General features: G+C 43.3%; 2 protein-coding genes across 3 annotated transcripts in view; one reads left to right on the top strand and one right to left on the bottom strand.

The window, feature by feature from the left end:
• Positions 1 to 10331, bottom strand: part of LCMT2 (leucine carboxyl methyltransferase 2) — a 50218-nt gene extending 39887 nt beyond the window's left edge. For both annotated transcript variants that reach the window (XM_033934265.1, XM_033934264.1), the window contains exons 1-2: positions 10025 to 10331; positions 1316 to 1440 (exon numbers count right to left, since the gene is read on the bottom strand). In XM_033934265.1, the coding sequence (XP_033790156.1) occupies positions 1316 to 1440; positions 10025 to 10063 (164 nt within the window). In that variant the 5' untranslated portion in view covers positions 10064 to 10331. The remainder of the gene's footprint in view (positions 1 to 1315; positions 1441 to 10024) is intronic.
• CBLN2 (cerebellin 2 precursor) overlaps positions 10096 to 26547 on the top strand; it is a 39343-nt gene continuing 22891 nt past the window's right edge. Inside the window, exon 1 of the mRNA XM_033934266.1 lies at positions 10096 to 10164. The gene's annotated coding sequence lies outside the window, so the exon portion shown is untranslated. The remainder of the gene's footprint in view (positions 10165 to 26547) is intronic.

The following is a 26547-nucleotide window of genomic DNA, read 5'->3' as shown; positions in this document are numbered from 1 at the left end:
GACATGAGGACGTATATCTCTACCATCAACCTTCTTTCTAAGATAGAACTACACTTCTCCCTCCCTATTCGCGGAGGTTAGGGGCAGAGCCTGCCCGCGAATAGGGAAAAATCGCAAATAACTTTTGGCTGGCTCTGACCCACCCCCTGACCTTACCAGGTGGTCTAGCAGTGACAAGGGGCAGGAGCGATCTTCCTACACTCCTGCCCTGTGCAGAGCCGTGCTGCTGAGTTCCCGTGGTCTCATGAGACTACAACAGGAACTCCCTGTAGTATAGGAAGATCGCTCCTGCCCTGCGTCACCGCTAGACCACCATGTAAGGTCCATGCTCCGATCGCCCCCATGCCACCTCCGATCGACCCCCACCGCCTCTGATCGACCCCCTCCACCTCCCTCCAAGTACCAGGGCCGGTTTTTTTGCGATGACAATGAGCGATTCTCAGGGGGGGGGGGCATGGAGAAAAAAATGCGGATAATCGAAATCGTGAACATCGAAACCACGAATAGGGAGGGGAAAGTGTATGTGGGTTCAGCAGGTCCAGAGAGACTACGGTGCCTGTGTAATATCAAAGTAAGCTAGAAGGCAACAGGTAAGAACAGTGGTCTCAAACTCAAACCCTTTGCAGGGCCACATTTTGGATTTGTAGGTACTTGGAGGCCTCAGAAAAAAACAGTTAATGTCTTATTAAAGAAATGACAATTTTGTATGAGGTAAAACTCTTTATAGTTGATAAATCTTTCCTTTTGGCTAAGTCTTAATAATAAAATTGTCATTTACAGCTATAGAGACACATGATCAAGAAACTGTTTTATTTTACTTTTGTGATTATGATAAAAATACCGAGGGCCTCAAAATAGTACCTGGCGAGCCATGAGTTTGAGATCACTGGGTAAGAAGGACAGTTTGCTTGATCCCTCTTGAAGGCAATACCAATGGAGAACGGAAAGGTAATGATTTTTTTGGGGGGAGGAGAGGGGAGGATGTTAGCACAGAAGGTAGTATGCCATGATAAAGTGAACCCAGTGCTTTCTGTGCCTCAATATAAGAACAGTATTATGATCATCAAGATAGGAGATGCCTGGATAATAAATACAAAAATAAAGGGAGAGGAAGAAACTAATTTTTTTTCTTCTAAGGAATGGAAGATCAATGCTGAGGTAATATCAGAAGTTACTACTGCATGAACTGAAAAGGAGCTCTCTTACAGAACAGATCACAATTCACAATGGAGAGGGGGAGAGATAAGTGGTGAAGATGCAGACAGTAATTAGGAAAATTCCATACATAGAGTAGTCTGATGTTTTAAGTACAAACCAATTGATCAGAGGTGCTCGTCTGCTTTTCTTAGCCACAAAGTACTGAAGGAATTCATCTTTGAAATAGCCCAGAGATTCCATGGAGCATTTACTGACTATGCTGCTGTCATTGGTACCCTGGACCTGAGGATAACCAGAGAGAGAGGTTAAAAAAAAACCCCAAATATGAACTCAAGACTATGGGCTCCTTTTAGTAAAGTGCATTAGGGCATTAACGTGCTGAATTGCCGCGCACGCTAGACCTTAATGCCAGCATTGAGCTGGCGTTAGTTCTAGCCGCGTAGCGTGCGGTAATATCCTGCGTGCGCTAAAAAACGCTAGCGCACCTTAGTAAAAGGAGCCCTATATTCTACTATGGAATTATTCACCCCTTTTTACTTTCTTTAGTTTATGACTATCCATCTATTCCTCATTTTTTTACATCCCTTATGTACGTATAGAGGACAGCGCACATGCTTGATATCTTCCAAACACATACTGTATACGCACCATAAACACATACTATATAAAACTCACCTAATCCCTAACACATCCCTCTTCTTGCCACCTAGTCAGATGAACAAGCCCAAGTCTGCCAATGAAGGAAGACAAATGTGCCATTGCATCACACCATAAACATGCATTTTCCATCATCTTTGCATTGCATTTTCGTTATCTGATCACTCCTCCAGTTCTTGATCACTCCTCACTTTTCGGATGTTTACTATATTGATACAGCTTCTTTGTTTCTGAGCACATTTTAGGGCTCCTTTTACAAAAGGTGTGCTAGGGCCTTAACGCGTGTTAAACCGCTGGCGCCTGCATTGAGCAGGTGTTAGTTTTTAAGCCGGCCGCGGGGGTTAGCGCGTGATGAAATGTCCGACGCGCTAACCCCGCTGGCGCGGCTTGATAAAAGGACCCCTAAGTTTAGATGGTATGTTCTCCTTTTCCACCTTCATCAATAGAAATACAAGTTTCCTTAAGAGAAAGCCTCCAAGAATAATATACTGACAATAAATAGGAATAGTCAGGGACCACAGCACAGGTGATAGACCTGAAGGGCCGCCGCGTGAGCGGACCGCTGGACAGGATGGACCTCTGGTCTGACCCAACGGAGGCAAATTCTTATGTTCTTAAATATTCCATGTATATGGTGCATCTGATAAACTTGAAGTTTTTCAACAAAACTTTAGATTAACTCTAAATACATCTAAGAAGTTTACAGTCAAGTTAGATAGTGGAAAGGAGAATGGGAGGAAAAAAAGGGAGGGGCAGGAAATACAATAAATGGTAGGACAGTAAAGGAAAGAGAATAAGGATATAAGTGAAAAGATTCTTTACAGGCCTCACAGTTGCTCTCATATGGTACTAAGCAGCAGTAGGAGTGGGAAATTGTACTATAGGCCAAAAAAAAGGGGAAGAGCTATTAATCGGAGTCATCTTTAAATAGGAATGTTTTGAGAGCAGATCTGAATCTTTCCATAGAAGGTTCTAACTGAAGGGGAGAGGGCTGTCTGTTCAGTAGGGAAGGACCCGTTGTGGAAAAGATGCTACTTCATCTGGTGTCATAGCTAACTTGTCTGGAGGTTGAGACAACAAATTCTGTTGTAGGGATCGGAGAGAGCGAGACGGCATATAGGGCTCCTTTTACTAAGCTGCGTTAAGGCTTTAACGTGTGGAACAGCGAGCGCTACAATGCCCCGTACGCTAGACGCTAACGCCAGCATTGAGCTGGCGTTAGTTCTAGCTGCATAGCGCGGGGTTAGCACGCGCTAATCTGCTGCGTGCGCTAAAAATGCTAGCACAACTTAATAAAAGGAGCCCCTAGTGGCTTAGTAGTTGATCAAGGAAGGACAAAGATTGTGATTGGCCGATTTTAAAGATAAGCAGCAGGATCGTATATGTTAGTCTGCAAGTTACAAGGAGCCAGTGAGCTGATTTCAGTCGAGGAGTGACCTGACATTTTTTGCCCCTACTATTAGTTCTACGGATGTATTTTGGATTAGTTGGAGGCGCTGGAGATCTCTGCATCAAATGCCTTGATAGAGAGCACCCAGTCCACAAGACCTCAATAACAACAAAAGACAAAAACTCTCTTACCGAAAATGAAAAATGGAAGAAAGGCCTTGCATTAAGAGAAGGCATTATGTGTCCAAATTACTCAACCACTCTGTCAATTACATTTGCTCAAAACTCTTTATAGCTCAAAAAGGCTCAAAATGGTTCACTCAAGATGCTGCATCACTCAAACATGGAAGGTGAATTGCTAAATATCATGGAGGGCCAAAGAGGCGCCGCCGTAATGACATCACATGTAAAAAAAAAAAACTTTATTGTACTAACATGCAACGACAAACAAAATTGCAAATAAGGGTGGCAGCTTGAATAATGACAATAACCATTCCTGTCAGTAGATTTAGTGAAGACAATAGTAGATAATTTGTTTTTATCCTTTATCACTAACAGATCCAAAAATACAATAGTGTGTGACAGTTCATAGTAACTTGAAGAATTAATATCTAAGATATTCAATTTTTTTTTTTTTTTTTAAAGTGGTTCCCCATTCTTAAACCCGGAATGCAAGGCCTCTATCCATTAATTTTAAAGTGTTATTTTGGTTTTTTTATGGAGAAAATTGCAGTATTCTAAGTGGCTTATAACTAAGGAGTGAATCAGAATATTGATGCCGGAGGGTAAAGGAGTAGTTTAATCGAGCGAATCATACATAGTTTAAAAAGACAATATTGAATTATCAAGGATATCTGTGGCTGGAAGTTCAGTTTGTTGTTGAATGTGACACCAAGGGCTCCTTTTACAAAGGTGCGCTAGGGCCTTAACGTGTGCAATAGCGCGCGTTAAATTCCCGAGCGCGCTAGCCACTACCACCTCCTTTTTAGGAGGCGGTAGATTTTCGGCTACCGCAGTAATTTTATGCGTGCACTAAAAACCCTAGCGCACCTTCGTATACGGAGCCCCAAGTATCTTCAGAGTAGAAACCAATGGGACGGGCATGTTGAAGAAAAGAAGAAGGGTGGCTAAATTTTTTTAGATTGGTGTTCAAAAAAATAAGAGTTTTAGACTTGCTGGGATTGAGCAGCCACTGATTGTCATGTAGCCATGAGGTAATCCTACCTAAATTTTGATTAATCCTGAGGATCTGTGAGGTACTGGCAGGGTGAAGAGGAAGCCTATGGATTGTGCTAGAGTTAACAATGGGGCCAAGAAGATATGAAACAGAACAGGAGCCATAATTGAGCACTGGGGCACACCACAGGGCAAAATATAAGAGCTAGACAAGTGGTCTCTATATTGACGGTTAGAAAAGTAGCAAGTACACCAATCTAAAACTGTACCTGTAATACCAGTCTGATAAAGTCTTGTTAGTAAAAGGGAATGGCCCATGGTATTGAATGCTGTTAGATCGAGGGATAGAAGAAATGCTGATTTGCAATGGTCTAGCTCAGGGGTGCCCAACACGTCGATCGCGATCGACAGGTCGCTCGCTCAGGCGACCCCAGTCGATCGCAGAGCGGGTTCCGTTCTTCCCTTCTCTTTTTTCCCCTCCTGACTGGCCTGCTCCTGAATTCTGCTGCTGCCTCCACTGCTCAACATTAAAAAAAAAAAAAAAAAAAAAAACAGGCTTGGAGAATTTATGCTCTGGGGGCTAACGTGTGCTTGTACCGGCTTCCCTTCTCTTCCCTCTGAAACTGGAAGTTATGTCCGGGTGGGGGGGGGAGAGAGAAGGGAAGCCGACACGTACATGTTAGAGCCCCATTCGCGGGCTAAAGCGGGAGACAGGTCAGTGTGAAGCTTGCGATTTGCTCTTCTTGCTGCCAGGTCCTGCCTACTTTCTGTTTCCTCAAAGGCAGGACCCGGCAGCATTTTTTCCAATAGGTCGATCTTGGGCCGATCAGCCTTCCTCTCCCCGACGTCAATTCTGCTGTCGGAGAGGAAGTTCTGGCCAGCGGAACTTCCTCTCCGATGGCAAAATTGACGTCGGGGAGAGGAATGCTAGTGGGCCCGAAGCAAGGAGAGCTTGGCCGGCGGCGGGCGGCTTTGGGGGCCTGTTATTTGATGGCAGTGGCTTGGGGGAGGGCAGGGAGGGAGAAAGAGGGCAGGCAGGGAGACAGAAGGAAAGAAGAGAAACAGAAAAAAAGAAAGGGGGCATGAAGAGAGAAAGAAAGAGAGGGCAGGGAGAGAAGAAGAAAACGTTGGGGGGGGGAATGAGATCAGGAGGAGAGGAAGCATAGAGGCTAAAAGAAGGGAAGAAAGATTGGATGCACAGTCAGAAGAAGAAAGTGCAACCAGAGACTCATGAAATCACCAGACAAGGTAGGAAAAATTATTTTATTTTAAATTTAGTGATCAAAATGTGTCTGAATTTATATCTGCTCTCTATATTTTACAATATGGTCCCCTTTTACTAAACCGCAATAGAGGTTTTTAGCGCAGGGAGCCTATGAGCGTCGAGAGCAGCGCTGGGCATTCAGCACAGCTCCCTGCGCTAAAAACTGCTATCGTGGTTTAGTAAAAAGGGGGGGGGGGTATTTGTCTATTTTTGTATGGTTGTTACTGAGGTGACAGTGCATAGAGTCATCTGCTTTGACCTCTTTGAAAAAACCACGGAATAGGAATGATAATTAACAATTCTATGCGTACAGTGTGCGTTGTGTTTTTTTTAAATTTTATTGTTGGTAGATCATTTTGACTTGGTCATTTTAAAAGTAGCTCGCAAGCCCAAAAAGTGTGGGCACCCCTGGTCTAGCTGATAGAGTACATTAGTAGTAAGGCCAATGAGGTTGGTTTCAGTAGAAGTTTTTTTGTCTAAAACCAGTCTGATTTGGACAAAATGTATTTGCTTTCTCCAGAAAGTCAGATAATTAAGAAAAGACAAATTTCTCAGCAGCCTAAAAAGGTTTATTTGCTATAGGGTGATAGTTAGTACCATGATATGTATAAAGGAATCAAAGATGTTCATATGATGTTTGAGGATCGAGAATGGGATTGGGTCACAGGATGCTGCGGTCAATTTCATGTTTGAGACCATAAAAGTGATATCAGTTAAGCGAAGGTATATTGAAATTAGAAAAGAAACATTGGCATGAGAGTTTGAATGTGTGTCAGGAGTGAGTCAAGAGATCTACATAGAGTAAGGAATGAGACATATACTGATACTATCTTATCAATGAATGAAGTCCCAAGTTCTTGAGTCATGGAGAGAGATGTGGACACTGATGAAGCTGTCAGATTTCAGAATAGAATAAAAGCAAGGAAGAGTTGCTAGTTTTTTGCAATATGATATGAAATGTAATTTTTGCTGTTTGAATAGAGATCTTGTATTGTTTAGCTTTAACCTTTGTATAAATTGACAACATGTAGGGATCTGTTATGGCTCCAATGGCGCTCAGCAGAGCATAATTGACACCTAAGGAGCTGATGTTCTGGGCCATACCGCAGCTCAGAAGCCCTGGCAGAAGATAAAGAGGATGTTGTCACAGGGACAACTTTATCCAATATTGACTGAAGCGCTATGTCCCATTGCTGGGTTTGTTCCTCCAGTGTAAGTTTGGTAAAGGACTTCAGATTAAAGTGTAACTGGTCTGTGACCGAGTCTATAGTCAACTAACTGAGATCTCTAGTGATTATTGTCTTAGAATGGGCTGTCATGTGATTGCTGGCACAAAAAATAAGCAAAAGTAATCAGAGAGTGATTTGTCCAGAGAAGGGCATGGATTAAAGGGGTTGTCCAGGGAAGGGTGTGGATTAAAGGGGTTGCTAGATGATTCAGTGTCAGAATCTTGTCTAAGGAGTGACCTGTAGTATGTTTTGGGCCATCGATGAGATGATCCAAATAGATATCAGAGAAAAAATTGGGGAAATCCATGATGAGAGAACTAGAAGTATCATTGGTGGAGACTGAAGTCTCCTAGAATAATGGAGATAATGTTGGAGACACAATGACCAGCGATGATAGACTGCAATGATAGAAGTGAAGAGGCAGGGAGAGGAGAGGGTGGTGGAGAAGGAGGAAGTCTAGTGCGGTGTGGAAGCTGTAGGAGGAACATAAAGACAGAAATAAGAGGGCTAGAAAAAGGAGGGAAACGGCAGGAAACAAAGCATGAACAGAGGAGAGGGCAATGAACATTATGCAAAATTATAGAATAAAAAAGTGGTAGTAAAAAGAGATTTTGTACTTACCCTGGTAAACTCTTTTCTAATAGATAGGTGAGATGTTCTGTCTAGACCACATGTGTCAAACACAAGGCCCGCGGGTCGAATCCAGCCCGCCTGGTCTGTTTTATGCAGCCCGAGGTGACTGTCGGCTATAGTGAAACCCTCTCCAGGAACCTCCTTGAATCCTGGCTCCCCCCCTCCCACTTCCCTGCCGCTGAAATTTAAAATCATTGGACAGCTGACGGCGCAATGAAGCCAGCCTCCCATCGTCAGCCTGCCCCGGAAGTGTTCTTTCTGCAGCATCCTGCCTATGTGTGAAGAGGAAGTGCTGCAGAAAGAACACTTCCAGGAGATGCCGACGGCAGGAGGCTGGCTTCGTTGCGCCGTCGGCTGCCCGAAGATTTTAAATTTCAGTGGTGGGAAGGTGGTAGGTGGGGAGAGTCGGGAACGAGGGAAGGAAATGCTGCATGGGCTGCGGGGGAGAGGATTTTGGAAAGTAAGAAGGACAGATGCTGCACTGGCTGGGAGGGGGTTGGGAAGGACAGAGGCTGCACGGGCTGGGGGTTAGGAAGGGAGGGAAAGAGAGATGCTGCCGGTAGGTGAGGGAAGAGTAAAAGAAAATTTTTGGTGTGTGGAGTGGGAGGGAAAGAGAGATGGTATACATGGGGAAGAGGGAGAATTGTTGGACATGATAGTGGTGGAGAGGAAGGAGGGAGAAATGTTACACTGGCAGGGAAAAGAGATAACTCAAAGAAGGAAGAGAGGTCAGGTTCTGGAGAAGTGTGATGGAAGGAGGGAAGACAGAGATGCCAGACCATTGGAATGGGAGATGCCAAACTGCAGAAAGGAGAGGAAAGAAGGAGGAAGATGTTAGACCTTGGGAAGAGGGAGTGAAGAGAGAGAGAACAAAGGGGCGTGTTGGAAGGTGTGTTATGGGCGGGAATCATGCAGGCTTAAATCTGGATGTACCCCAGCTATAATCAAAACTTTCCTAGAGGGAACTTAGACGCTGGCAGTTACTGTTTGAGTTGCGTCTAAGTTCCACAAAGGTGCCCAAACTGACAAGAAGACCACTGGAGGATTTAAGTCATGACCTCCCCCCCATACTCCCCCAGTGGTCACAACCCATTTCCACCACCCTAAGAATGAAAAAAAAAACCCTGTAGGCTTCCCATCAGCTGATCGCGGCAGAAGGAATCCCCAACAGCTGAGCCTGTTTTGGGGGGATTCCTTTGGTGTTCAGCTGATGGGGATTCCCCCTGCCAGGATCAGTTGAGCCATGGAGCCCTACACCCTTCCCTCTGACATCCCTGACATCTCCCTAATATTATCCCCCATACCCCAACATTCCTCCGATATCCTGTACATCCCCCGATATCTCCAGCCTCACCCCCCCCTCCCCCCGGTACCTTTGGAAGAACAAATGGCAGGAGGAAAGCTCACTCCTTCCTGCCTATAGGGCCATGTGATTTTGAACTAATCGGAGCCTTCGGCCCCTCTCAATGCATCCGGGTTTTGAAAAGCTTCCTCGAAATTGCATCAGGCGGGAGGGCATGCGCGGATGTCGTGCGTGACATCATTGCATCACATCCACGCATGCCCTCCTGCCCGACGAGAGCAGGCAGCGGGGGGCAGGGCTGGGATGGGTGGATCTGGGCAGGCCTGATGGCTGTGTTGCTCCAACACATGGAAATGTTATCCAGAAACACAGGAACGTGCAGTGAAAAGAAACACAAGCAGAAAAGAGAAGCTCCTACTGTGTCACTTGCAGGAAGACAAACTGAGGAGTTGAAGGACAGCTCAGAGGTAAGGGATAAGGAGCAAAAATAATGGAAATGAAGCTCCCTACAAGAGTTCTTGCAAGAAGAGGTTGACTACCAGGTGTTCAAGAGTACTACTACTACCACTACTATTTAGTTATATAGTGTTACCAGACGCACACAGTACTGAACAGTCACAAAGAAGAAGAAAACAGTCCCTGCTCGAAAGAGCTTACAATATAAACAGCCATGGCAAACAGGATGTCATGGATACAGTTAAGGGCTGGCAGGGTTAGAGGGCAGAGTAGGGTTAAGGATTGAAGGCTATATCAAAAAGGTGGGTTTTCAGTGTGCTTTTAAGCAAGGGAAGCGGTAGAGTAGAGTTTCTGTCGTACTAATACGGCATTCTGTCAACAGTGGGCAATCTCGATCTCTGGGATTAGAAAGCAGAGGGCATTTGTTGTGGCTCACTTCAGATTTTCTTGGCTAACAATCGTCAAAACGGACCCGTCTTTCAAAAACGTGACCACATCTTTTTTTTAAATCGGGCAAACCAGGTGCATACTCCTGATTTTCACCAAATTATTCTATTACTGAATCCAATGCACAGGGCAAATGGTGGCGTAAAAAAGCAAAAACAAATCTGGCAAAAAGCTTTCAACTAGAAGACGCATGCATGAGCAGCAAATGAAGCTCTACACTGGAAAATGTTCTCCCTCGGTACAACACCCCCCCCCCCTCCTTTTGCAATTCAGCTGCCGTAGCATGACATCTCCCCCCTCCCATCCACTCACCGCTTCCCGTCGCAACCGCAGGTTCTTCCTTCCTTCCATCCTGTCCAGTGCGCGCCTAAAGCTACGGCTATCACCGCTGAGTTGCCAACATTTTGCGGTTGACAAAAGCGAGGGACAACTGACATACACAGATGTCGCAGGTTACCATATGCTAGTATTACCAGTTGAATGCTAATTTTTGAAAACCAATAGTGGGGAAATTTGGTGCGCGGAAAGATTGTGGACTTTGGAGGGTTTACTTATCTGTGTTCTAAACTTCAGTATGCTATTTTCGCTTTTTTTTGTGAATTTCACGCATCATTCCGGTGCTCCAATAGCGCCTCTTGGTGAACTTCAAGCCTCATTCTAGTGCTCCAATAGCATCTCATAGTGAATTTCAAGCCTCATTCTGGTACCCAAATAACTTCTCGCAGTGTATTCCAAGCCTCACTCTGGTGTAACTATCCTACTTTATCTGCGTTAAAAATCCGCGCTACGATTTTGTAAAAAGGAAGGGTAGATTAGGAGCTTGGAAAATGGGAGGAGAGCAGGTTTAAGATTGCTTAGGACATCCAGTACACCAGCCCTGGCAATTGACAATGGGGGTTCTGCTGTTCAGTCAGGGGAAGCAGAACGCTGTGCTGGTGTAGGCTTTTTGTCACTTTCCTAATAACATTGGTCATTATCTTTTAATGAGAACATCTTTAAGATAATTTATCATTATCGTTTTTTTATTTACACTGTGCGCAGGTAAGTCTATCTGTGTCTGTGGTCTGCACCACTGGCAGTAGCATTTATACAGAAATCACACAAAGTCCCAATCTTGTTTGGCGGTTGAAGAGCTCCTGAGAGCAAGGGGGACAATTCTATAACTTGGCACCTTGAATAAGGTGCCACAATGGGACATACTTGGCACTAATTCTATAAAGGTTTTGGGGCATGCTTAAGTCATTATAGAATTCTAGCATGCCAGATAGGCATTTATTTAGATTTAGATTATATCCTGTCCTCCCCAGAGAGCTCAGAATGGGTTACACGGTAACATACATAATAGAGAATGACACGGAGACTGTTTACCGCGGTAAACTATGGGTCACTGCAGTAAATCCGCAGGAATGGAGACATTTGCAACTGGTTTACCGCAGGAATGGGGACAAGACCTTTCACCGCCCTGCAGGAATGGGGACAAAACCTTTTACCACCCCGTGGGAGCAGTGAAAAGTCTTACTCTTGTGGTAAAAAAAATTGCGCCGGTGTCAGACTCAGTGTCTTCTCTCCAGCTCCTCTGGCGCCTATTTTACCTTCAGGAGCCAGCCATGCCACGATGAAGACAGAAGGAACCTAAAACCAAAGCCTGAGACCAATGTGATTTGAAGAATAAAATTACCAGACAACAAAAAGAAGAAAAATAAATTTATTTTATATTTTGTGATTAGAATAGAATATTTCAGATTTGAAATATGCATCCCGCTAGAGCTGGTATTAGACATAACTGGGGACCGCAAAGTCCAGGCTGTGCTTCTTTAGCTTCCAGCTGGCTTAGGGCTCTCTCTGACCAGGGGGCAGTTGCCCTAGTTGCACTCCCCCAACATTATTCTTGCCATGTGTGACTAAAGTATTATGTTAACTTCATTTTTCTATGTAGCTTTCTGTAGTAATTTGGTTTGTTCAGTTTTCACAATAGCGAAGGGGATATTTGTGAAAGGGAGTGGAGATGGGTTTTGTTGAACCTTGCTCTGTTTTATTTGTGTTTATAAAATGACAATTGTCAGAGGAGAAGCTTCCGCCCACACACACACGACTGCAGGGCGGCACAGACAGGCTTCGCCAGCATCAGTTTCTTTTCTAAAGCACCGTGAAGGTAATGGGGGGGGGGGGGGGCGAGAGGGAGATAGATTTGGCTGGAAGTAGGGAGGGAAGGGGCCGCGCGCAATCGGTGAACACGCACCTTCCCTCCTTTAAGTTTCTTTACGCCGCGAAGGTAAGGGAGAGGGAGGGAGATTTTCAGGCCACTGAAGGGCGGTGAGGTGGCGAAGAAAAGGTGGATGCTGCGGGGACGGGGCGGTTAAGGGGCGGCGGGGACGGGGCGGTGAAAGGGACGGTGGTCCGGTGACAGGGCAGTAACGGGGACATTCTCTAATACATAATAATTAACAAACAGCATACAGAAGATTAAGGGGTTCTTTTACAAAGCTGCGCTAGCGGTTTTATCGCGCACTAGACGGAAATCTATCGCCTGCTCAAAAGGAGGCGGTAGTGGCTAGCACTCGCAGCAATTTAGTGTACGCTATTCCGCACGTTAAGGCCCTAGCGCAGCTTTGTAAAAGGAGCCCAAAAACAGCTATAGTGAAATGCATCTAGTTTGATTGTTCTGGATTAGCAGAGTCAGTTGAACATATATGAGGATTACAGTGGTTTGGGAATTAATACAGTCTGTGTTCTAGTTTATCCTGAGGACTCAGGTGAAGAGGTAGGTTTTTATTGCTTTTCTAAAGCTCAGGAGCCCATCAAGGGATTTGATGTCAGGAGGTAGTTGATTCCAGTACTTTGGTAAGAAGTGAGAGTATGACCTTCGTCTGGCTCTTTCAAGTTTAAGGCTTCAACCAAGGGACAGTTGGAGACGTGCTTCCTCCTGGGAACAGAGGGGTCTGTTTGGGACGTAAGATGGGAGTTTGGCAAAATTGTAGCTGGGCACTATGTTATGTAAGGACTTGAAAGCAAGTATTAAGCCTTTGAATATGCAGCGTTTGACTATGTGTAGCCAGTGGGCTGACTCTAGTGCTTGGGATACTGAATAGTGAATGTGAAGGTTCTTCACTAGTCAAATTTATGTGTTTTGAACACATTGGAGACGCTTATGATGTTTTGCTGTCAGTCCATTGAACAATACGTTACAGTAGTCCATGCGGGAGAGGAGGAAGGCGTAGAGAAGTTGGGTGAAGTCTGGTTCGTAAAAATAGTTTCTTATTTTACAGAGTTGGCGGAGACAGTAGAATGAAGAGGAGACCACTTGAGAGATATGGTTGGTAAGAGATAAATTAGAGTCGAGAAGTACCCCTAGGCTGTGAATTTGGTCTTTGGCGGTTATGGTAGATGATTCCTAGGGGAGAGAGAAGCAGTTGTAGGTGCAGTGTTCCTTGTGGATCCAAAGGAGTTCAGTTTTTGAGGCGTTTAGTTGAATCTTGTTTGTGGACATCCAGATTTTGGTTTTGGAGTTTTGCAATCTGGGAGTTATGGTTCTCTCCTAGTGGAAGATAAGGTTGGATGTCAGCAAAGGAGTGAATCTGGATTTAGTGTTTATAGGCTATATCTAGGACGGGTGTAATATAGAAATTAAAACACAAAGGGGAATGTAGTGCTCCTTGTGGTACCCCATACTTGATTGGCTTTGGTTTTGATAGGGTAGTTTTGAGTAGCACACATTGGGATCTATTGTTTAGGAAGAATGTGAACCACAGTAGTGCTGTATCCCAGATTTCAAGCTCCGTGAGTGGGGTGAGGAGAGGATGATAAATGGTGTTGAAGGCTGCGCTGAAGTCTGGTAGCACCAATAGAACATTGCTTTTCTTGTCCATGGGTTTCCAGCAGTCGTCAATGATATCAAGGAGAACAGTTTCAGTGCTATGAAAATTCCAAGATCCTGATTAGAAGATTAGGGCTTTTTTGTTGTCAATGAAGGCGTGTAGTTTAGTACCGTTTTTTCTAGGATCTTTGAGATGAAAGGTAGGTTGGAGACAGGCCTAAAGTTGCTGGGTGTGTCTGGGTCAAGTGTAGGTTTATTCAAGCGTGGTTTAATGATTGCTGATTTCCAGCCTGTAGGTACTGATCCTGTTTGTAGTGAGGTGTTGATAAGAAAGATTGAGCATACAAAAATGTCTTTCACCTCAACTAGGAGATATGGTGGGCATGGATCTAGGATGGAGCCGAATGGCTGAAGGGTGTCAACAAACTCAGTAAGGTCATCAAGTGAGCCATTTTTAAAGTGGGTTAGTTTTTCGGTTGTGGGTTCTGTTTAGACAGAGGGGTGCTGGTGTCAGTTGTGTGACAGTGTCCAAGTGGGAATGTATATTGTTTATTTTTTCAGCAAAGTAGTCAGAGAGTGATTCTCTGTCGAGGCTGGTGTTCAGAACAGAACAAGTCATTTATATACCACATAACCGGTAAGTTTGATGTGGTTTACAAAATTTAACAAATGATAAAAACTAGAAAGAATTGATTAATTTGCGAACAAATGTGTCTTCAGTTGCTTTCAAACAATAACAAAGGTTTCAGTTCTTTGTTCCAGAAAGCCACCTGATAAGAAAGCAAAGATTGGTGGTACCGTATATATTCAAATATAAACTGGGATTTTTGGGCCAAAAATGGGGGTCCCGGTTTATATTTGGGTCATCCCCCAGTGACCACCCGAAACCCTCCCGGACTTCCTGCAGGCCTGCCTTAGGCTAGGACAGGAGGGATTCCTCCCGTCTCCTGCCCTGGCCGACACTAATAATTACCACCCTCCCTCGTGGTCCCCTGGTGGTCCAGGTGTATCCCGTGCTGAAATCCGAAGATTGTAAATGTAGTAGCCAGCGGCGCACCCAGGCCGGCACGCAGGAGCGAGCTTTTTGTGCTGCCTGCTGGCCCTGTACTGCTCCTTGATAGGCTGCCACAAGTTCTCATGGGATTTGTGGTTCTCACAGCAGCCTATGAAGGAGCGGTGCAGGGCCGGCCGGCCGGCAGCACGAAAAGCTCGCTCCTGCGTACCGGCCCAGATGCGCCACTGGCTACTACCTTTACAAAGGAGGATTTCAGCGTGAGATACAAGCTGGACCACCAGGGAACAGGTACGCGAGGGAGGGTGGTAATTATTAGTGTCGGTTGGGGCAGGAGACGGGAGGGATCCCTCCTGTCCCGGCCTATCATTAAGTGGTTTAAGTTAAGGGGAAGGGTTAATCTGCTGGCTGGGTTAGAGGGCAGAGGGGAGTATGGACAATCAAGCCATTGTGACATCACTGATGAGGTTAGATCTTTTTAGGGAGAAGAGGGTACAGGGAAGGAAGGTGGGACAGTGTTCAGAGCCTGGCAGGGAGGGGGCTTGTTTTACAGCCTGGTAGGGAATGGGACTGAGTGCAGGGCAGGGAGGGAACGGGGCTGGGTGCAGAACTTGGCAGGGCAGGGCACTTGAATATTAAGCCGCCCGACTTATATTGGAGTCAACCATTTTTCCTCCTTTTGGAGTGGAAAAATGGGGGTCTCGACTTATATTTGAGAATACACAGTATTTTTGTGTAACGACAGCCTTTGACAGATGGAAAAGTAAAAAGGCTGTGTGAACTGCGTGAACGATTGGATTGGTTAAAGGAAAATAATTCAGATAAGTAGATGGGTGCCAAGCCGAAGAGGACTTTGTAACAAAGGCAACCAAATTTAAATTTAATTCGAGCCTCAACAGGAAGCCAGTGCAATTCTCGATAAGGACTCACATGATCAAACTTTTTCAATCCATAGATCAGACGAACCGCTGCATTCTGGACTATGCGCAGCCTAGATAGATTCTTTTTGGAACCTGCTAAATATACTATATTGCAAAAGTTAAGTTAGTTCAACACCAAACTAAACTAACCTTAAGTTTATATACAGCATCCTTTCCATGATTATAGAGTTCAGCACGGTTTACAAGAGCTTAATAAAGGAAGGTTTACAAGAGCTTAAAAAAGGAAGATATAACACATTGGGTTTGGTGGTTGAGTATAGGGGGAGGAGAGCATTACATTTTTGTGAAAAGCCTAGTTTTCAGGTGCTTACGGAATAGTTGGAAGGAGACCTAATTCCGTAGTGGGGTAGTAAGGTTATTCCAAAGCCCTGTGATTCTGAAGATGGATAAAAGTGGGGAAACATGGTCAAATTTGCGTTTTGCAAAGATCAAATTGGCTGCAGTGTTCTGAATTAGTTGAAGTCTTTGAAGACTTTTTTAAGTTAGACTTAGGTAGATGGAATTGCAATAGTCTAGTCTGGAAAGGATGATGGATTGAACAAGGATGGCAAAATGTTGTTGGCGGAAGCAGGATCTCACTTTCCTCAGCATGTGGAGGCTGAAAAAGCATGATTTTACCAGGGAGTTGAGGTGGTCGTTGAAAGAAAGAGAAGAGTCGATGATAATGCCTGTGGCATACCAGATTGTGGCCTGGCATATCAGTCTGTGGACTAGTTCCTTCGAGCTTGGGGACACCTGTCCCCACACATTAAGGAGAGAGTAAATTATGTGGCTGATGTTCATTATGGCTTCATCAGAGTCTTGAGTAAGGTTTTGGCTTACTCTCTTTCTCCTCCCCCCCCCCCCCCCCCGAATGCTCTGGATCAGACAATGGGTCATGCAGCCTCCAAGGCCACTCTCAGCAGATTACCCTTTCAAACAGCAGATGCAGTTTGGCAAAGGACTGGATGATCTCATGGCCAGTGTGGTGGATCACCGCCGCAAATCCCTCTTGGACAGCAGGAGCTGTCGATCTGCCAGGGGTGGCAGAGGCAATTTTTGTGCCTCTAGAATATTCTGCCAATTTTCCTCCAGTTACTCTTCTCAGAGGCCTTTCAGGGGTCCAGTCAGAGATTTGGCAGTTACAGGTGTCAAACTCTAAGAAGCAACAATGACGCCAGGATGATGGCCCTCCCTTCCTCATATCAGCAGGTGGCTGTCGGATTTCTGGAAAGCATGGGAACGGATTTCATCTGACCGTTCGGTTTTGGTCATCTGAGAGGGGCATAAGATTGAGTTTTCTCAGACCCCTTCAGATCTGTTCATTAACTCCCCTGTCGGATGGCCAGAGAAAGAGACCAGAGTCCGAGTAACAGTACAATGACTTGGATATTCATGCCATAAAACCAGTTCCTGAAGAAGAATCAATCTCAGGCAGATACTCTTTATATTTCATAGTGCCCAAGAAAGGCCCAAAAGATTGGAGGCCCATTTTGAATTTGAAGTCAGTAAATGAGGCCCTAAAGGTCTGCTGCTTTTGCATGGAGACGGTCCGCTCCATTGTAGTGGTTCTATCTCCGCGAGAGTTCTTTGCTTCTCTGGATTTAATGGAGTATATTTTCACATCCCCATCATTCTGGATCCCAGGTAATATCTAAGATTCCATGTTCTGCAGCATTTCCAGTTTGACGCACTCCGTTTCAGATTGGCAACAGCTCCCTGCACCTTTACTAAGGTGATGGTAGTTGAAGCAGCACCTTTACCAAGGTAGTGGTGGTTGAAGCAGCCCACCTGCTGAAGACACTGCAGTATCTTCAGTGTATTTAAATGAACTCACACCGACAACCCAATTGCTGCATATACTATATGCTTAATAGTAATAAACAAAAGACAGCTTACATAAAAAATAGTATCCAAATAGGATATAGTAACATCAGTTAGGCTAAGGAGTGGTAACACAGAGTACCGGTATGTCATGTGCTGCCTAGTTCACTCTATTTTTTAAGCTGGACCTTTCATAACCAAGCTTAGTAGCCTGGGGTCCGGAGACTTGCATAGCTACTAATTACATCCTTAATTTCTATTAGTTTTTTCACACTTTATCATATTTAATGATTGGATGATATACATAATTGCAGTTGAATCATAATGAAGCTTGGTGCCACTTGCTGTCAAATATGACTTTTCTATTTTCCCTGACAATGCATTCTTAATACCTGGGTTGGATAATCAACTTCCAAAAGAGTAATCTTAAGCTGACTCAGGCCTAGGTGCACAAACTCTCCGTGCATTTAACGATCGTCACTAAACCAGTTATAACTAGTTTAGCATCAAAGTATTTCAGCCCACGCCCTCCTGCTTCGGCCACCCAGACCCCCCCCACCCCGAACACCCTCCCCACCTTTAAAGAGCATCAGGAGCAATGTTCACTGCCTCCTGCCACCGGGGCCCCTGTGAATCCCCGAATCCCCAACAGCCTACCTTGACAACCCCCCCCCCCCCCGATAAGTGTGTGCATAAGGGTTTTGGTAGTGTGTACAGAGAGGAAGGGTCATATTTTGCAGATATAGAGGAAGAAAAGACAGGTTTTGGTGCTCTGTTTGATTTGTGCAGAGAAAGAGAGAGACAAGTAAAAGATGACCCCCAAGGTTGCAAGCTGACGAGACAGGGAGGATGAGAGTGTTATCTACTGAAACAGAGAATGAGTATATATATTAATATTTTTAGTGTTACCATATATACCTACATATATATTTTTGTGTGATTATTAGTATGGTTTTGTAGCTTGCTTGTCTTATTTCTAAGAAGATTTTTTATCTAATAAATAATATACAGTCATATGAAAAAATTAGGACACCCCATGAAATATTTAGTTCTTTCTTAAGAAATGTTCACATATCAATGGCAAAATCTTTTTTTTTTTATTTATCTCTGGAAAGAAAGTGATGTAATTGCAGGTAAACAACAAAACTTTTCCTTGATTTATTAATGAAACAAAAAAGCTAGCCACAAAAATGTGTATTCTAATTGAGGAATAAATTAGGACACCCCCCACTTAAAGTGGCTCAAATCACGCACAGGTGTATCGCATCAGGTGCACATGATTAGAACATTGTTACTCAGCATTTTGAAGAAGGTTTGCCCTACTTAAAACTCAGACATTTAGTTTGGTGTGCTCATGACTACTGCGGTGAGAGTGAACACCACAGTGAGATCAAAAGAGCTGTCTAAGGCCTTCAGAAAGAAGAATGTAGCAGCTTATAAGTCTGGTAAGAGATTTAAAAAGATCTCAAAAGAATTTGATAGCCATTCCATGGTCTGGAAAATAGTGTACAAGTGGAGGATTTTCCAAACAACTGCCAACATGCCCAGGTTTGGCCGTCCAAGCAAGTTGACCCCCAGAGTAGACCGCAAGATGCTAAAAGAAGTCTCTAAAAACTCTAAAATGTCTTCACAGGACCTACAGCAGGCTCTTGCCACTGTGGATGTGAAAGTGCATGCCTCTACAATCAGAAAGAGACTGCACAAATTTAACTTGCATAGGAGGTGTGCAAAAAGGAAACCTTTGCTCTCTAAGAGAAACATCAAGGCCAGACTGAAGTTTGCCAAGAGAAAGTAAACACTAGGACTTCTGGAATAGTGTTCTATGGACAGATGAAATATTTGGACACCAGAAAAGAGGACATGTTTAGTTGTACACAAAATACAGCATTCCAGGAGAAGAACCTCATACCAACTGCGAAGCATGGAGGTGGACGTGTCATGGTTTGGGGATGCTTTGCTGCATTAGAACCTGGCCAGCTCACTATCATAGAATCCACCATGAATTCTACTGTGTATCAGAGGGTGCTTGAGGAACATGTGAGACCATCTGTAAGAAAATTAAAGTTGAAGCGGAACTGGACCCTGCAACACAACAATGACCCAAAACATACCAGTAAATCCACCAAGGACTGGCTGAAAACTAAGAAATGGAGAGTCCTGGAGTGGCAGAGTCAAAGCCCTTTAATCCCATTGAGATGCTATGGGATGATTTGAAACGGGTTGTACATGCAAGAAACCCCTCAAACATCTCATAGCTGAAAGAATTCTGCATTGAGGAGTGGGCCAAACTTTCCTCAGACCGATGTCAGAGACTGGTAGATGACTACAAGAAGCATTTCATTGCAGTTATTTTAGCCAAAGGGGGTAACATTAGCTATTAGGGTGTCCTAATTTATTCCTCATTTAGAATACACATTTTTGTGGATATCTTTTGTTTCATGAGTAGATCAATGGAATGGTGGTTGAAGTGAATTGGGGTGGAGATGGAGGTGGGTATGGAGAGGGATAGGGATATGATGTATTCCGGAAAGGCATTTAAGATCTGGTGTTAAATGATCATAATAATTACAAGTCAAAGATCTTGATGTTTTTTTGGAGTGTGTTTCTGTTTCTCTCTATGCTTATTTTTATCTCTATTTTGTTTACTTCAATTATTATTTTAATTCTATCTTTAAATTATTTATTCATTACTTGTTGGAATATTTCATTTCTATCTCTATCTCTACCTCTGTCTTTTTATTTTTATTTTTCATACTGTTTCTTCAGGTACTTTAGTTAGATTGTGAGCCTTTGGGACAGTTAGGGAATTTCCAAGTACTTATTTATTTAGTTTTTATTTATTGTATCTTTAATGCATAATTTTTGTAAACCGCTTAGAAACCTCACGGTTATTAGCGGTATATAAGAATTAAATTAAATTAAAGAATTAAATTACCGGTAAATTAAAATTAAATTAAATTAAATCAAGGAAAATGTTTGTTGTTTACCTGCAATTACATTACTTTCTTTTCCAGAGATAAATAAAAGATTTGATATCCATATGTGAACATTTCTTAAGAAAGAACTGAATATTTCATGGGGTGTTCTAAATTTTTCACATGACTGTGTTAAACCACATTGGCATTTTTCTTTTTATAAGGCAGCCATAGTAGTAGTACAGGGTTACAAGAGGTGCACTCATGTTCCTAGTACACAAGTTCAGAATAATTACTGTCAGAGTAATTTTCTGTTTTTTTTATTTGCACCTACAGTAGGTTTAGGTCAAGGGTAGGCAATTCCGGTCCTCGAGAGCCGGAGCCAGGTCAGGTTTTCAGGATATCCACAATGAATATGTATGAGATGGATCTGCACCTCCTTGAGATGCAAATCTATCTCATGCATATTTATTGGGGATATCCTGAAAACCTGACCTGGCTCCGCCTCTCGAGGACTGGAATTGCCTATTCCTGGTTTAGGTGGAAGGATAAGTAGCTCAGTCTTAGACATGTTCCATTTTACGTGTCAGTGGGACATGCAGGCAGCAATGTCAGATATTCAGCACTGGCCACAGGTGGCTTCATACTCTGTGTCCTGGGCATCTGGGTTTCCATTTTAAAACATATTTAAAAGTTTATCAAGTTATTGTTCTTGCTCTGAGGTATTTATACCAGAAGATGGTGATAGAGATCTTTTTTAAAAGATCCGCATACTGTCACTGGTTCACATTGTTGTAATGCCTAGACTGTATTTAGTCATTTCCATTCCTGTTTGTAAAAGGCTAGATTAGCTAATGTGGGCTAACATCAGCACTATTAAAATGTTATTTTACTGCCGGTCCTATTTTATGCAATGGGATTGTTTACTAGTTGTACACATTAATGGTATTAGCACACTCTTGTAAATCTAGCCAAAATAGCTTAACAACAAGGAACACTAGGTTTACTACACAGATATTTGTTAAAAGGGAAGAACCACAAAGTATTTTGCTTTTCTAATAGGCATAACTTGTAGGGTGGTTAAAACTTTTTCCTGGAATTTCTTCCAATATGTCCATTTAAAAAAAAAAAAAAAAAGTTTGATCCTCTCTAGATGCTGATCCATTTCTGGAAGAGTTGCCCCCCCCCCCCACTCCCCCTTTTTACAGAGCCACGTTAGGCTTTTTTATCTATGAGCGTCGGAGCTAATACCTCTGTGGCCGGTGTTAAAAAAAAGCCTACCATGGCTTTGTAAAAGGGGGAGGTTTATCACAGAGGGCAGGAGTGATCAACTCCAACTCTTAAGAGACACATTGGGTGTGGTTTTCAGGATGTCAATAATGAATATGTATGACAGTGTTCTTTAATGCAAGGCCTCGGGGGCTAATGGTGTCATATTTTTCTCCTACTCTGCTTCTTTATCCAGCTCAGAACAGGAAGGGTAAAGTGGATGGGAGAAGAGCCACATACTAGAAGGATAAGGCATTTCATAATAGACATGATATAGAAACATGATAGCAGATAAAGGCCAAATGGCCCATCCAGTCTGCCCATCCGCAGTAACCATTATCTCTTCCTTTTTCTAAGAGTCGGTCACCGCAAATATTCATGGACTGGCTGGCTAAGGTGCATGGCCAGATCAACCCACCTAAAAAAAGCAGGCCTGTCTTTGGCTGCTAGGCCTTAGCCAGCCAGCTGATGAATATCGGCTTAGCTGGCTAAGTCTGCAGCAGCCAACTTTGCCCTGGAAATTCAATGCTAGTGACTGGATACGGCCCCAACTTTGAATATCTGAGATTACTGTGGAATGTGGCTGCCTCACATGGTCTCAATATCGGGCCCACTGTATACATGAATGCAGCATAGTTATTTGAACCTATTTGAAGGGAAACAACACAAAGCTAGGAGGCAGCGCTATATACATTAGACTCAGTTAACTGGCACCAAAGGGGATTGATAGATGCCGGATAAATGTAGTTTTTGGTAGCCAGGGGAATCCTTCCACAGGGCTGAGGGTAGTTTCTTTAAGAGCACCTAGGAGCTCCCTACCCCCAGGAAATTCTACTGACTGCCCCAGAGCTCTCACCCAGTCACCACCGTGGACACTCCATGCTTCCAGCACACTCATGTGAATAAGGCACAGTAAGCACAGCAGCCAGTGGGTCCCATCATGCCAATGGCCTTGCAATTCAGAAACTGGACTGTTCATACTGTTTTCGGAAACCTCATCCTTGGCTCCTTCCAGCTTTTGAGTGATTGGAGCACTGTTTATTCAGAACAAAGGGTAGCTTTTTAGCAAGAAACCTAAAGCTGTGTTTTTCGTGTGCTTCAGTTAATGGATCTTTTCCTCTAATTAGCAAATAGCATTGCTGTTTGTCCACAAAAATAGAAGGTTTTGCATGCATTGTATCTGTTTTGATATGCCCTGTTTATGTGGTGCCTTATTAAATATATTATGAGTTTAATAAAGCAAAAGTAAAAACCCAGAGAGCTATTTAGCAGATCTCATTAAGAATGTCCAAACTATGCCTAAGTTCCATCTTTAGAGCTCAGGCCTATCTGAAACCCAAACTAAGCTCAAAAGTAGACCTGGTTTTCATTCGCCTACAATATAGGCATGATATGGATGCCCTAAGTCGCTCAGCGTTATGTAAATGAATCGAAGGATGTCTATATTGAAGCCTCGCCCAAACCACGTTTATTCCACACCCACACCTAATGAGTTAGGTGCGAGTTTTCCCGATAGGCATCTATGAAATTATAGACGCATCTACAAACTGACATCCACATCCTTTGGACGCCTAAGTGCCAATTAATGCTTGTTAAGGCTCTTAAATGGCTCATTATCCACTTAGTTTGGATGCCTAAGTCCTGCTCAGCGTTAGGCGTGATTTAGGCACCCTTTATAGAATCAGGGCCTGTGTGTCTACGAGGTTTGAAAATGAGCCTCTAAGTCTCTTATTATTATGTGCTTTACTGAGTTTCTCTGTGCCCCTTCCTGATTTCAGGATGCTGCACTGTGCCTGTCCTCTCAGCTAGTTGTGAGGAACTGCACTGATACCACCCTTCCCCTAAGTCAACAAGCAACACTTAAACCTTAACTTTAGTACTCTGCCTCTTGCCATGCCCCTTTCAACATTCTGGGCAGGCATTGGTTGGATAAATTCTTCCCAGTGATTTACAAGCCCTGTCCATAGCAGTCAACCTTTCTAAGGGCTACCTGCGCCTCATAACTACAGGGAATTTTAAACTCAGCTGCCTCAGCTTGCAGCTTCAGGCTGGCCACCTGTCAGAGCTCATAAATGTTTGATGCTACCCTTGCCAATGGGGAGGTGCAGAAAGGAAGTGTGTGCAAGGGAGAGGGGAGGGTATATGGAATAGTGATGCAAGGAGAAGAAGGAAGGGAACAATGAATGCTAGGGAATGATGGTACAAGATGGAAGGGGTGGTTGGAAGGGTGAGTGGAAGAAGAGTGAGCTCAATGGGGGGAAGAATGGAAGAGGCATGTAGAAGCAGAAGTGAGTGGAGAGAAGAAATACCAGGAAGGTATATTGAAAGAGGGAGAGGGATTGGAGAAAAGGCAGTGCAAAGTGGGGAGGGAGGCTGAGAGTACAAGGGAGCAGGGAAGAATGCATGAGGCAAGTGGAGAGAACATCTACTGTAAAATCGCTAAAAAAGGAAATCCCTATACCACTCTCTCTCACACATTACCACCCACCCAGCAGTTTTCTGTGTACATAGGTTTCTTCTTACTGAGATCCCCCAAAGGACGTCTTTCTGCAAATTAAGGGAAATATGCCATTGTTTCGCAGTCTAAGTATGCATTTTCCAACTTATTTTGCCTGATGTTAGGTGGCCTTTCAGTTTACAAAGCAGATAAGGTAATTGATCCTGAATCAGATTTACCCTACTGCTAGAAGCAGGAGAGCTTAGGGCTCCTTTTACAAAGCTGCACTAGCGGTTTTAGCGCTAGTGTAGCGAGACATTTTGATATCACTGCTGTGCTGCTGAATCGAAACAAAACAAAACATGCAGACTCCTAGCGTCAGCATAAATTCATTTTCATTTTAGATAACTCAAAATGCGCCTGTGTTTACTAAATAAGCAGGAATTGTCACTTGAGACGAGCAACAAAAGCACCCAGTCTCCAGTTGATTAGAGCAGCATGTCACTTTAACCACAGATATCTGGGGGTTCCCCCCACCCCCCATTTTACTCCCATCACTGTTCAGTCATGACTGTGACTGTCCTCAGCCAGAAGCAACAAACCTCCTTCTCTCACTAGTTAACCAGTCTCCCCTGTCCAAGGAGAGGAGGGTCCGGACCAAGAACTGAACCGACGTTCATTAATACGTACAGCATACTTGCCACCGAGCCATCACACTGGCCCGACAATATCTTGAAATGTTGAATATGAGAGTTCTTTCATACCTTCCAGTGTGCAAAAGTAAATAATAATTAAAATAAATGCATTAGGGTTTTCATTCACCAGCTGTCCTTCACCTAGGCTTTAGTGAATAAATCATTTAAAAAAAATTTTTTCAGCTTCTTTTCTCTAACCACTTCCCGATTCACTTTGTTATTTTTCCTCTAACCCCAGGAGCTTCTAGTTTCAAAATAACTTTTATCTCTGGTACCATATCAAATGCCCTTTAGATATCCAAACAGAATAATGTCAAATGCTTGCAATTGCTACCAATCTCTATATTATACTCAGAAAAGTGAAATGAAATCAGTTCAACTGGAGCTGCCCTTTCCGAATCCTTACTGAGCTTGCTTAATTAAGAATGTCCCTGCCATACAACTTTGCTATTGCTTTCTTCATAGAGGCCCCATGTGAACTTCAAACGAACTTGGTAAATTTCAAGGGTCTATTGTGGAAATATCAGATATGATTTTTTCATTAGGTTCATTTGTAAAATCAGATTTGGCCAGATGCACTAAAGAGATATTCCCACCATAAACAGTGGAATGCTTTTTTGTTGGGGGGGGGGTAAGCTCTGCCCCCAGACCCCACCCAAGCTCTGCTACAGACCCCACCCTCATAATAGTACTCATTGTAGTATCATTTTTTCCATTCATTTTTCATATATATTCACAATATAATGTTAACATAGAAACATGATGGCAGATAAAGGCCCATCCACAGTAGCTATTAACTCTTCCTCTCTCTAAGAGATCGCATGTGCCTATCCCAGGCTTTCTTGAATCCAGACACAGTCTCTATCTCCACCACCTCTTCTGGGAGACTGTTCCATGCATCTATCATCCTTTCTGTAAAAAAGTATTTCCTTAGATTCCTCCAGAGCCTAACAATGCTTAACTTCATCCTATGCCTTCTCATTCCAGAGCTTCCTTTCAAATGAAAGAGACTCGACTCATGCACATTTACATTACGTAGGTATTTAAACGTCTCAATCATATCTCCCCTATCCTGCCTTTTCTTCAAAGTATACAGATTGAGATCTAGACCAAAAAATCCACCAATATTAATTTTGTGAATCAGAATAAAATTGTTTATGTAATCTGATTTTTACCATAATCCAATTAATTTATATATGTTACACACAGGCAGAAAAATTATCCTGGGAAATATTAGCCTCAGCAATAAAAACATTCAGGTTTCTGGCTCTCACCTCTGCTATCTGGCAAAAATTTGGCCAGGAAAACTGTAGCCTGTACAAAATTTTACTGAATAAAAAAGAGGCTATTTCGGGATTGTTCCTAGGGCAGGACTAAACTTTTGCTGATCAACATTGATATTCACCACTGGCCAGCCAAAGATATTTGCTTAGCTCTTGTTGGCCAAATAGTCCTTAAATTGCACTGGAAACCTTCCTGCCTGTCTATGTACCAGTAACAGTATTGGGAAGTAATATATTACATTTATAAGTAATGAGTAATGTAATGATTGCTTTAATGCAAATGTAATGCAATAACAGTAATATATTACTTTTTTAGTAATGAGTAATATAATGTCTAGTAACGTTATATATAATTTACATTTTAGCGGCACTCATCTGATTTTTGCATCACTAGGCTCATTATTGGACTGTTTTTGGTTTCCAGTAAACTTCCTTTTGAGTGAAATTGTTCAAGTGTGCAGCATGAGGTGATAAAAATGGCTGGGTCTTTGACATTTAAGTGCTCTGTTTGTCAACTATTTTGATTTAGTAACTGAAAAAGAAAACAATATTTATGTTAGGTGGAAGTTGTGTCTGGTAAGCTACAAAGCTGAGAGTGATGAAGTGCCAGCAAAGAAATAAAATCTTGTTCAATCAACTGATTTTAACCATGACATCAAAGTTTCA

Source organism: Geotrypetes seraphini, chromosome 2 (genome assembly GCF_902459505.1).
Source record: "Geotrypetes seraphini chromosome 2, aGeoSer1.1, whole genome shotgun sequence".
Taxonomy (NCBI): domain Eukaryota; kingdom Metazoa; phylum Chordata; class Amphibia; order Gymnophiona; family Dermophiidae; genus Geotrypetes; species Geotrypetes seraphini.
This window is presented reverse-complemented; position numbering and strand designations above follow the sequence as displayed.